Source organism: Lolium rigidum, chromosome 1, assembly GCF_022539505.1.
Source record: "Lolium rigidum isolate FL_2022 chromosome 1, APGP_CSIRO_Lrig_0.1, whole genome shotgun sequence".
NCBI lineage: Eukaryota > Viridiplantae > Streptophyta > Magnoliopsida > Poales > Poaceae > Lolium > Lolium rigidum.
The window spans coordinates 285,385,390-285,398,489 of NC_061508.1; the positions used below are offsets into that span (position 1 = coordinate 285,385,390).

Here is a 13,100-nt window from a genome sequence, read left to right on the forward strand (position 1 = left end):
AAGCGGGCCGACCCATTTAGTTTGCGGGTCGGGCCAGCTGACTTAGTTTGACCGGTCAACTATATAGCTGGGCTGGTCCATTAGTTACGTGGGTCGGGCCTAACCCCTAAGGTTGACTGGTCAAAATTTAAATGGGCCGGCCCACTAAGCATGTGGGCCGGGCCGAATGCACTCGTTTGATCGGTCAACAGGCAAAAGGGCCGGCCCACTAGACATGTGGGGCCCACTTTCCTGTTATCGGGCCAGCCCATTTAACAAGTGGGGACCACCACGAAGCAAATGGGCCGGCCCAAGAAGTTATTGGGCTGGCCCAATTAGCATGTGGGTCCCACTTTCCTGCTATCGGGCCGGGCCATTTAGTAAGTGGGGTCCACCATAGATCAAGTGGGTTGGCCCAACAAGCTAGTGGGTCGGCCCAAAAAACACAGGTGGGTCCCACTTTCCTGTTATTGGGCCGGCCCATTAAACAAGTGGGGTCCACCATATAGCAAGTGGGCTGGCCCAACAAGATAGTGGGCCGGCCCAATAAGCAGGTGGGGCCCACTTTCATGTAACCGGGCCGGCCCAGTTATAAAGTGGGGTCCACCATAAAGCAAGTGGGCTGGCCAAACAGGTTGGTGGGCCGGCCCAATAACAAAAGTGGGGCCCACTATCGTGTTAACGGGCCGGCCCAAGTAGCATGTGGGACCCATCGGGTTAGCCCAATAAGTAGATGGGTCCCACTTTCCTGTTACCGGGCCGGCCCGGCTAGTGAGTGGGGTCCACTTAAAGCAATTGGGCTGGCCCAATAAGTAAGTGGGCCGGCCCAAAATGAAAGTGGGTCCCACACTACTGTAAGTGGCCGGCCCACTAAGTTGTAGGGCCCTGGTTGTTTGACTAGTCAACTTGCATTCTGGGCCAGCCCCGGATCCTGGTGGCGCGATCCTCTCCTCCCTTCCTCGCCTCGGCATCGCCGGGCAGGTGGTGATGGGGGCGGATTTCGTGATGCTCCTCCTCAAGGTCTGGGACCACGGCACCAAGGGCAGCGGCCCTGGATGGCGGTGACGGCGTCGACCTGGTGGCAGGTGGCGGGCGTCAGGTGCCGCTGACCGTGGCACCGCGGTGGTGGTCTTCTCTCTCGCCGGAGGAGATCGGCTAGTTGTGTGGCTATCCGTGGCGGATCTCGCGATCCATCGCCTAGCTCTCGATGGCGAGGCGCAGCTGCCGGTGAAAGCCTGCCCGGACTTCGGTCATGGCGGATGATGACGGCGCGTTTCGTCGTTACCTTGTTGAAGGCATTGTCTCTGCAGTCTGCGTTCTTTGTCTGGCTGCTCCAGGGGAAACCCTAGACCCGGGTCTCCTGGATCGGACGATGGCGTCGCGCAACGCCGTTCTCCCTGTTGGGGGTATCTTTTTGGAGCAAACAACGGATGGCGGTGGTGCTGAGTTAGAACGGTGTGCTTTTGCTGTGTCGTCGAGTCGCCGCGGCATGGTGCAGTGGTGTCTCGGGACAGATGCAGTGTGATGGATGCACGCAGGATGGTGGAGTCTGGCGCCGTGGCTGCATCGATGGCAGGCCTGTCATGGTCAATGCGATGATCTCTCTTGAAGATGGAGTCGAGGAAGACGGCGGTAGCAACTTCTATGGCGTGTGCGTTGGCGTATGCTGAGAGTCTGCTTGACTGGATGTGCTTCTCATCTGCTATTGGGCGGCCTGGGAAGGCATTTGAGTTTTTTGGATGATGTGAGTTGGTGAATTGTCACCCCCTTCATCCCTCTGTAGGTTTAGCGAGGTGGCTTCAAGTTTGATCTTTTGTATTGCTCTTGTAAGGTGTTATGAATAATCTAATAAGTGCATCCTTTGGATGCAGAAGCTGGGGCGATATTTCCCCCATTTCGAAAAAAAAATTCACTTGAAACTTCTGCATAAACACATAGTTATATGGCTTGGATGTATGGAAGTAGTATTTGCGGGGCCAATGCAAACATGGCACCGCACTTTGTAGTTGTTTTAGCATGCCATTGTTTCAGTGCACGATCCAGGTGCTACGGTCGATCAACATGCATGGTGTGTCTGCTTCACTGACGAGTGACAACAATCTCACGGACCGACCCACGTCTCCTAGTACCCTTTTCAAATTAAGGTAGATGATGGTGACATGGTTTCTTTTGTTATCACTAATTAATATCTCACTAAGCCATGGTAGTAGTTGTTGGGTTTTTTAACAGGACTTGTTGGTATTTTTTGGCTAGCCATTGCAATCAACAGCACATCGATCACTTTCCACACTCCATCAATGTTTATTGTGTGCATTCCGAAGATCATGACAAGTTGACAACATAAATGGACCCGTTAGACGACGAGAATTAGACGATTGTGATTACTTGATGGTGTGGATGGGCTGCATGTGGAGATAGATTTTCATAAATGAATTTCAGTGAGGTTTTGCTTTATAGGAGGATATAGTTAAGTGACTGCCACTTTCGCAATAAAATGAACTGGTTATAAATCTCATGTGAAAATAACCCTTCTACAATTTTGGTCCTAAAATAACCCTACTACAATTTTGGTCCTAAATAACAAGTGATATGAATTGGCCATATCTTGTCAAATCACAAACTTGTGGTACAAACCATAAAAGACCAAATGATACACTAGCCATATCGTGACAAAGCACAAATTTCCGGGATATAAACCAAACATTACCATAGTTTAATCCATCAGTTGATATGTAAATTTACTAGGAGTAATGAAATCCATAGTCAACCATTTGCAGAGCCCAGCAGGTGGCAATGATTTTGGGTCCGTTCTCTACCGTCACAAATCTAGGGCATTTACCATCTTTTTTCCTTCTAGAAATCTCACTGCATTAAAGGAACAGGGTTCCCATGGGAGATCTTGCGCAAAATCTTTTTTCAGGTAATTACATTTATAATTAACCACGAGTAAGTTACATGTCGTACACCGAAAAATTCCGGCAGGTGACTGTAGAATTAGTTTACACCAAGAATCGAAAATATGAACATCTTACAACAACAAATTTCCAACCCTATAAAAGCTAGGCGAACTTAGACAGGGACGGCTGCTTGTGGGGTCGGAGGAATCTGGTTCTCGACAGGGATCTCCGTGAACTCGGAAAGAATGGCCCGGAACTCGTCGCCGCTCAGCGTCTCCTTCTCGAGGAGCACCTCCACGATCTTGTCCATAGCCACACGGTTGTCCCTGATCTGTTGCAGAGCGATCTCGTAGGCCTGGTCTGACAACTGCTTAATGGCTGAATCGATGTCCAGTGCGAGCTTCTCAGACATGGAGTTCCTCGCCATCATTCTCATGATGACATCACCGCTCTGTGCTCCATCCATCAGAGACCATGGACCAATGTCTGACATGCCGAATGTGACCACCATCTGAAGAAGCATCGTGATCAGTACAAACCAGTGGCAAAGGTCAATAGAAAAATGTTTAAAAATGCTTTCAACTCTATAAGCATGTGCAGCACGTGAGTGTGCTGCATACTTTGTTCTTTGAATTCATTTAGCAGCCAGGCGCATCAGCATATAGGTCACAGCCATAAACAGTTCGGAAGGAATTGCATTATTCTTGGTACGGTTTTCTGCTGTTGTAAAAAGAGTAAAGTTCTACAATGTACCTGCTTGGCTAAGCCGGTGATCTGCTGCAAGTCACCAGCAGCTCCAGTGGTCACCTCAGAATCTCCAAAGATGATCTCCTCAGCAGCTCTACCACCAAGGCCACCAACGATTCTGGCAAAGAGTTGCTGCCTAGAGATGAGCGTCGGGTCATCCATAGGAATGAACCAGGTGAGACCACGAGCTTGACCTCTTGGAACCAATGTAACCTTTTGGACGGGGTCATGGCCAGGCGTCAAAGTTCTGCAAAGAGTAAAATGTTCATACGAACCCTGTTTATTGGAAACTTGGCATGGAAGTAGTAATGAACAAAGGGCAGACAAGCCTAAAACCAAAAACATACAGTATCTTTTTCAGAAAAAAAATTGAAACAAAGGCAAAAGCTTTGCTTTATCTATTAATTAAGAAGAAGGTGCCCAGTTTTTTAGAGGGAAACTGGGCCTACTACACCCAGCCAATGGGCAATTCATGCAAAAAGGAGATTGGAGTCTTTGCTGTACAAAATGATACAGAGTATGAAGTTTCCCCAACACTACCATTTCAGATCATATTAACACATTCATGCAACTTAGAACAGTATTTTAATGAACTAGAGGAAGTGCCAAGCAATTCATCCTAATCTAACCCAATCCTAATGAAATATTTAACAAAGTAGGAGATCAGCACAGATGCAGATTATCTCTTACCCGCAAACTGCATGCCCAACTTCATGGTATGCAACAAGGCTTTTGCTCTTGCCATCCGTCATGACAGTTCCTTCCATACCAGCCACTATTCTGTCGATTGAATCGTCAATCTCTTTTGAGGAAATTCCTGTCCTCCCACGTCGGCCTGCTAATATGGCTGCTTCATTCAGAAGATTCGCTAAGTCTGCTCCACTAAACCCAGGTGTTCTCATTGCTATGACCTCAAGAGAAACATCAGCATCAAACTTCTTGTTGCTACCGTGCACCTTGAGAATCTCAGTCCTTCCACGTACATCAGGAACATCAACACTCACCTGTGGAAGAAGTTAGATTGTAATGTCAAGGAGGATCCTTAATATTTAGAAATAGGTAAATGCTCTAACTTTCAATATACTGGAAGATAACTGAAGAACTGAACTAAACGAATTTATGAAGGTAAACATGTAGCTGTAACACTTATGATGGTAAGAGTATGCAAATAAGGTTTAGAATGTGCAAACGGAATCGAGAAAAATGTTAACCTTAAAAATAATCCGAAAGAAACTAACCTGTCTGTCAAAGCGTCCAGGTCTAAGTAAAGCAGAATCCAAGATGTCGGCCCTGTTGGTGGCAGCAACAACAATGATTCCAGTGTTCCCCTCAAAACCATCCATCTCAGTCAACAGCTGATTGAGAGTCTGCTCCCTCTCATCATTTCCACCACCAATACCTGTTCCTCTCTGCCTTCCAACGGCATCAATTTCATCAACAAACACGATGCAAGGAGCATTCTCCTTGGCCTTCTTGAAAAGATCACGAACACGGGAAGCACCAACACCAACAAACATCTCCACAAACTCGGATCCCGATATCGAGAAAAACGGCACGCCAGCCTCCCCTGCGATCGCCTTGGCAAGCAAAGTCTTACCAGTTCCAGGAGGGCCAACAAGCAGCACACCCTTGGGAATGCGGGCACCAACAGCGGTGAACCTCTCTGGCTTCTTCAAGAACTCAACCACTTCCATGAAGTCTTGCTTCGCCTCGTCAACACCAGCAACATCATCAAACGTAACACCGGTGTTGGGCTCCATCTGGAACTTGGCTTTGGACTGGCCAAAACCAAGGGGAAACCCAGGGCCATTAGGCCCACCCATGCCACCTGATCCTCTCCTTGACAGCAAGAACAGACCACCGATGAGGATAAGCGGGAAGGCCAGGTTTCCAATAAGGTTGAACAGCAGGGAACCAGAGTCCTCCTGCTGGTTATGCGCAGCAAAATCAATGTTCTTCTCCCTCAGCTTCTGGAGAAGCTCCTGGCTCACCCCGGGAAGCTGCACGCGAACCCTCTGCACACGGTTGCCGAGCTCGGGAGAGATCGCCTCGACGATGGCGATCGTGCCGTTCTCGAACAGGTCGACCTTCTTCACCCTGTCCTTGTCGAGGTACTCGAGGAACCTCGAGTAGGACATCCTCGAGGAAGAGACGCCCTGGTCATCGGCGAGAGCCTTCTTGGCGCTCAACAAGGCGGGCAGCCCGACTCCTCCGAGCGCGAGCTTCAGGAGCTTCCTCTTGGAGTCGCTTGTCTTGTGCTCCAGGGAGGCGGTCACGGACACCGGCCTGCCGCTCGAGGGGAGCGCCGCGAAGGGGAGCAGCCCTTTCGCGGCGAGGCTCATGGATGGCGCCATGTTTGGTCACTGCGGATGAGATGAACGGAGATTTAGTCAGGGTTGATCAGAGAAAGAGAGAATAATCGATGTGAAGCAAAATTTGCACGCAGCCGAGTACTTGTCCTAAGTTGAGCGCGTTCTGTCGTCGTTTCATTTCAACTGAATCAACGAATTCTACCATACAACTCTTAAACTGTGTCATCAATTACAGGAAAATACAACTCTTTTCATTTTGGACACCTCAGCAAACACCAGTCCTTAAAATGGTTCACGGCAACGGTATGGTCCACTACAGAATAGTTCGGCCTGGAGAACTAGAAGCGACCATTTTATTCCTTCCTCGAACTGCAAGCAACTACAGCTATCTATCCCCTGATTGATACTGATAGCAGCCTGTACTTTTCCGATTACCCTACTGGTTGAGATGAAGAAGCTAATGGTTTTCACACTAGAGTCGCATCTACTAAAACAAAGATTACGACCACGCATCACACGCGCTCTCCACTTGCCACACCGAATTTGTACCCCAGAAATCGCCCCAAGCAAGCATCCAGACGAACACTACACAGACACCCACTCCAAAACCACGGACATATAGAAGAAAAGGAAGCTGAAATCCGCAGGAGGGCTTAAGCAACCGGGATTGGAAGAGGGAGCAAGAACACAAATCACGGGAGCTGGGCTGAGACGCGGCACGCACCTGAGCGGATCGGGGTCTGGAGGGGCGGGGGGAGGACGTGAGGGGAGAGGAGCGAGGAGAGCGGAGTGAATAAGTAGTGACGAGACGAGGAGCAGAGATTTTTGCTCCTCCGCGGCGGGCTGCTGTCCTCCGGTGCCGCGCAGTTGCGTGGGGATTTCGGGAGGGGGAAGACGTGGGTGGCTCTGCTCCCACAGCCTCGATAAGGAAGAGATGAGCCCACATAGACGTGAACCAGATAGAAAACGACTACCTGGTTCAAGTGAAAAAAATGGACAAAAACTCAAAAAGGATTCGTGTTATTTTCTCGTGGACACTGGCGTCGGCCTCGTGGCTGGACTTGCGCTCACGCAAACTACTTGGACCCCTGTCCTGTCCTGTGCTCGTGTCGCCATGGTGAGAAACGAAACTGGACTCCCGGAGAAGTGCCAGTGGCTGCGGTACAATCAGCGGCTCGTAAGGCTTCAAAAACATTTTTATTTACTTGCACTTCAGACACGCTTTGTTCAGATGTAACATCAACATTTCCTGTTCTTTTGATTTGGATGTGTTACACACTCAAGTTGCTTGCTTCAGAAACCACACACAAAGAGAAACGCTGGCACCCGCCGACTAACAATTCCCCAGTTAGTTTTCTTTTTGTCCGACTCACTCATGGAGTGATGGGCTCGAATTGCTCAACTCTTCTTCTGTAACATTATGATGTCATTCTCTATCTGCGAGCAATACGCTATCAACTTACAAGGCAAAACTCACTCTTCACCAAAAGAGATAAGAAAAGGGGATAGAGGCAAGGTCGCAGGAGCAAATTGCTCAGGATGTTTACACTGGGATCCATATGCTTGTACGGGACTATGGTTTGCAAAAGCAGCACTGTTTCACTGGTCTAACGGGATGCGTCGAATCTTGGACACCAAGTGGGCGGTGGGGAGGTCCAGCTGGCTCCCACCGTCCGATTTGATCAGGCCGCGGACCTGGTCTCTCGGGGTCGAGATGCACGCGTGGAAGGTGGAGAGGAACGGAGGGATCGGCATCGAGAGCGCAGAGAGGACGTTGTTCAGGTACTCGATGTCCGCGGCGAGCTGCAGGGCGCCTCGGTCCGTGATGTAGTGGATCCCGCGCAGCTGCTCCATGAACAGAGCAGTGGCACCCTCAGCAACCTGAGACATAGAACAAAGGTCAATAACAAAAAAAAAAGTTCAAGGTTCAGTGTATCGTTTTGTTAAACTGCGTTGCGTGTATTAGCTAATACACGCTTCCTTTACTTAATTTGCAAAATTAAGCATCGAAGCATGAACGAATTTGTCGACGGCATATTTTACTTGGACGGTCTTGTTGAATATGCTAAATCAAGATCATGTGACTTCAAATATACCTTGAATATCCACTCTGTGGCAAAGAACTGAGCCTCGTCGTTACCAGTCTCGCTGCCCGAGATGCCTTCAGCAAGTGGCTCCAACTGCTGTGGTAAAGTGAGGAGATACTCCCCCACGCTGGTAACATATGCTTGTGGGTACGCACTGAAGCTTGGCAGAGGAAGACCACCTTGTTCCTCGACGGATGACCAGATTGGGAGGCGAGAAATCTCACTGAGACGCTGCCGGACTTTAGATATGAGCACATCATATACAAGCTCATTTACTTTGTCTGAGAAGGCCGCAACCCTTTGTGATGTGACAGGCAGAGCGTGGAACCTTGGATCTTTTGACTGTACAACAGAAATAATTTTCTTTAAATGAACAGAGGATGAAGGCAAATAAAATCATATGTGCAAAAATTAAGCCAGATTTAGTTCTATGCTACAGTTGTATAGTAATAATAGTGTAATACAACAATAAAGGAAAGCTACTGCCAAATTTCCTATGAAGCAAGAGATTCTAATCAAACCCTACAATTCTACTCCATATGTTTGAGGTCATATCATTCAAGCGCATATAGACTTGCTAAAGAACAGAAACAATGTAGCAAAACATATCATCAAATGATCAAGCATACATAATTATCAAGCACAGAAATTTTGTCATGTGCTAGAACATAGGAATATGCTGACCAATTGCAACAAGAATATGCAATCTAGACCATCAGATCAAAAGTCAAATAACTCAGGACTTCAAGTGCTACCTAAATAAGAGGCTTTATCTACCAAGTTGAATTTGGTGATGACTGCAGAACTCGCATCATCTTGCAAGTTCAATCACTAGTGTATTCAGATGTACAGTTGCAATAATAGAATCAAGTGAAGACCCCTGTGTTGTAACCTTAAATGAAAGAAATTTAGAAGCTTATAACTTGCCTGTTCTAGTACGGTGAAGAGTTTCTTAGACTTGTCTGGTAGATTAGTGAGACGAATGGTTGCAATATCAAGTGCTGCCCTCCCACCCAGGGGTACTCCCGAATTCTCATCAGCAGCCCCTGAGGGTGATTTATCCATGCTAGAACCAAATCCAGAAACAGAGAAGTTTGTTCCAATCCTCGCAAGAGTAGCCCTTAAAGAAGCTTCAAAAACTGAGGTTCTGCTAGTTAAGCAATCAGCAACTGTAAGAACCTGCAAAGCACCCTGGACAATAGACCATTCTTCCTCTTCAGAAACATCCACCGGTCGTGGTGCTTCCTTTTTCTCCAATCCTGAATCTCTTTTTGAGGAATCACTATGTGCGGTATTATCCAGCCCACATACCGTTCTCAGGGACTTTAAAGTTTCTTGTAGATTAGATATGTACTGCAGCATGGTGTCGTCAAGAGCCAGTACCAATTCATCTGCCTCTGATCCGCCAGTGAGACTAATGCATCTCTCAACAGCTGCTTCAAGAAGTACTATCATTTGTGGGATGGATTCCTCCATTCTACGGACAGTTTCACTTAGCTCTATACCCTGTGCACCTACACCACGGGAGATAGCCCCACGGATATCTATGCCTGTCATCGCAGCAGAAAGTACAGCACGCTCCATCTGCCCGTACCTAATGACATGAAAATGGTATGCAGAAAGCGTTATACATCAAAAGCAACAAGTTGTCATAAATACAGGTGCTGACAAGATGCACATAACTTTATTTTCCCTCTCCGTCTTTATTTGATAAAACAACTCAAGCGCTTACCTCACTTTGAAGGTTTCATATGGGGTATAAATAGCTTTTAATGTATTCAGCACAACTCCAAGATCTGATTCTGAAAATAAGTGCTGAATGTTCCTAGCAAAAGTGCCAGTCATGTTGTGCAATTCGATTAGTGCGACAAGATGTTTATTCTGCAACTTGGTGCTTTTTGGTAGGTCACCAGATATAACATCCAGTACACCTGGAGATAGAGAAGATAAATCAATTATCTAAGGAACAAAATTAATACTATGACAAATAAGAAAAAGACTACTGACTTATCAAATAAACAAACAAATATGCAACACATACCTTTTCCAACAGATCTGGTTTCAGGAACAGCATCTCCAGTTGCTACATTAACACGAGAGACAAAACTTGAATTCAACTCACTCATGGTCTCAACAAGTACTTTTGGGACTAGTGATCTGTATTCTTCAGGGAAAGCAGTCGAGCACCTGTGAGTATTAGCATTTTAGAAGACTCGGTTTAAAGACAGAGTTCAGTGGTGCAAGCATTTTTTTGTGGCCCAGCTTTGTTCAACTAATGTACAAGCACAAGTATTTGTGAACTAAGAACAAAAAAAAAAAGCAGGATCCCGTTGACATACCACTTCCACTCTTGTTCAAGGTAAAGCAGTGTCTCATCATAGAAACTTGGCAGCCAGCTCGAGAATGAGGTACTAGAGATTTCACCACCACGCTTTTCCATCTCTATCCTGTTGGCTCTTTGCTTTAGGTCAAAATCTTCCCAAAGTTTCTTCAGAGGCTTGACATGGATCTTAGTGTATTGCACCTCCAGTGACTTAAACCTCCCAATACGCGTCAATATACCACGAAGATCTTGTACAGCATCAACCTTTCCACCAAAATTGCACAGGGACAGGTTCAAAATAAAATAAAGATGTTTCATGCAGTGCTAACATAAATGAGCTAATTTGCGGAATAGAAACCTTGCGGTTAGAAAGGGCATCCAACAAACGGGGCTGAACCATTTCATCCAGCCTTTCTTCCAATACTTCAAGTTGCTTTCTCACGTTAGCAAACTCTGCAACCTGAAAGCAACATTTACTAAGCTAAATGAATAGGTACTGTAATATGCTTGATTAGGCAGAGACAGGGGAGAGTACAGTACCTCCCCAACTGCTGACAAGCAATGTCTCATGGTTGCCAGGGTTTCTGCAGCTTTTGGAAGATCACCACTCGAAAAAACATCCTCAACACTTTGGCTCAACTGAGCTAGTCCAGCTGCATCCTGTCATTCCATCCAACACTCTTACAATTATAATATCAGAACTTAACACTGAGTAAAACAGGTAACTCCAGTGGCATGTGACATGTCATGGTCCAAATATACCGTTATAACATACCTGCAATGTCGTGTATGCAGCTTCCATGCGTTGTTTCACTGTATCAATTCGTGCTAGCGCAGTTATTGACTCAGCAGATGAGCCCTCCGCCTGGTTGGAGAAATCATCATAACTACTTGGTTAACAACCATATTTCTGAAATGAAGCTACAACTGTGTGTCAAATTTGTTTACGATACATGCACGTATGATGTAATTCCGTTGACATATACTTCTCAATGTTGCCATTCGAATTAATGAATCAACAATATCAAATTAATCTGGCATGAACTAAATGCAGCTGTATTCAACAGGAGGTAAAACAAAACGTTGTTGTGGTCATAGAGATAGACGGTTACATTAGAGTCAGAAGTATACACTGCATAGGTGAGCCCACGTTAGGTCATGGAGAATTTTCGGTAAAAATCAGCGATCATTTAACATATTAATCATTCGATTTTGCCTTCAGGTGTGGAAGTTTTCTACTTTAATATTTCTCTATCCTAGACCTCAATGTTTTAAGATGAGAAATATTTTGCCAATATGAACAACCATCCTCAAAGTTTTGGACCCACAGTCACACTGGGGGAAGAATATTACTGTTGCATCTCTTTCAACAAGATGTTGAAGATGTAGTTAGCTACAACTTCCAGTGTAGGTATCAGCATTTTTTTGGGCGATACAGGTTCAGGTGTAGACACACAGTTTATATACACTCCAGGTTAAGTTCTTAGGTCGTATGTAATTCATACAGTGTATAATCAGAGTTTCAATGTGCATTATTGTGATGTATACCTACAAAACAAGATAGTATCCCAGAATAATAATATTTTCTTCTTCATTTTTTTGTAACTCAGGTACCAAAATCTGGTTGGGTTTTACTAAACCCAGGAAACTTACGGTAACAAATTCCAAATAGCCCAAACTTTGTATTTCCCTTGTTCTATCTTAATGAAGTTCGGCACAGGCCCTTCGAAACAAATTCCAAATAGCAACAAGGGAGACTCTGAAATTAAATCCAATTAAAGCTTCGATTCTGGATTTGGCACTATTTTGTGTACTTTTATCTAACATTACGTTATGAACATAAATGGTGTGTATACGGCAAAGACCACACGGTTACACAGGCAGAACTGACTTGACTTGATACGGAATTTGAGATCTAGATCCAACTGTACAAATGGTACGGATAGCAGAGACCGAATTATAAGCATAGATCAATCATAACAATATCATGCTCAAAGTGAACCATAGCTAAATCATTCCCAAACCGAATCAGAGTGTGTGAATCAGGCCATTCGCACGGATGAAGTACTCCTTAAACTAGTCCAAATTCATCTCGATTTCGCGACAGTACATGCGGTGGCGGCGCGTGAGATCCAGATCCGACTGGGAACAGCAGCGAGGGGTAGGGAATGGCGGGCGGGCGGGCACCTACCTGGGAGAGTGACTGGAGGACGGACGCGACGTGGGCGCGCAGCGCGACGGCGTCCTCGCGGAGCCTGAGCGCGTCGCGGCACGCGAGCGGGACGCGGCGGAGCGCGTCGGCGCTGTCCCGCTCGAGCGCGGCCCCGGCGTCGTCGGCCGCGGCGCGGAGCCGCTCCTCGGCGTCGGCCAGGAAGCGGTCGAGCGGCTCCGACGGGTGCCGCGCGTCCAGCGCCGCGTTGATCCACCGCTTCGGGTCGAACCCCTCCGCCCCGAACTCCGACGCGTCCACCACCACCATTTTCGGCGCCGCGCACCGAGCCGCGCGGGTCCCCCGCTGGGCCGCTAGGACGGCCGCTCCGGCTCCTCCCCGGCGCGCGGTGGCTCGTCGGAGATTTGAACGGGATTCGTGCTCCGGGAGTTGCTGCTGCTCGGCTGCTCGTCTCCGCGCGCCCTCACTTGTCACCGAAGTAACGACCACGATGGCACGGGGACATCTCACTTGCGTTTTCTCATGGGGAAAACGGATTCCTTGGGCGTCTTGTGCACAATTCGCAGGCAGAGTCGTGCAGTCCGT

The 13,100-nt window shown here is 47.2% G+C and overlaps 2 protein-coding genes across 2 annotated transcripts; both read right to left on the bottom strand.

The window, feature by feature from the left end:
* Positions 1-2,878: 2,878 nt before the first annotated feature.
* On the bottom strand, positions 2,879-6,831 carry LOC124695357 (ATP-dependent zinc metalloprotease FTSH 2, chloroplastic). The gene is made up of 5 exons (XM_047228215.1): positions 6,660-6,831; positions 4,862-5,986; positions 4,314-4,627; positions 3,630-3,870; positions 2,879-3,387 (listed from the first exon to the last, which is right to left on the bottom strand). Exons 2-5 carry the CDS (start codon positions 5,975-5,977, stop codon positions 3,049-3,051), a joined length of 2,010 nt encoding a protein of 669 aa, XP_047084171.1. The 5' UTR covers positions 5,978-5,986; positions 6,660-6,831; the 3' UTR covers positions 2,879-3,048.
* Positions 6,832-7,263: 432 nt separating this feature from the next.
* LOC124695367 (conserved oligomeric Golgi complex subunit 7-like) lies at positions 7,264-12,824 on the bottom strand. Its single transcript, XM_047228223.1, has 10 exons — positions 12,537-12,824; positions 11,121-11,210; positions 10,886-11,005; positions 10,704-10,805; positions 10,362-10,609; positions 10,064-10,209; positions 9,755-9,953; positions 8,950-9,616; positions 8,032-8,364; positions 7,264-7,816 (listed from the first exon to the last, which is right to left on the bottom strand). The coding sequence occupies exons 1-10, from the start codon at positions 12,822-12,824 to the stop codon at positions 7,535-7,537; spliced, it is 2,475 nt and encodes an 824-aa protein (XP_047084179.1). The 3' UTR covers positions 7,264-7,534.
* Between the last annotated feature and the right edge of the window lie 276 nt (positions 12,825-13,100).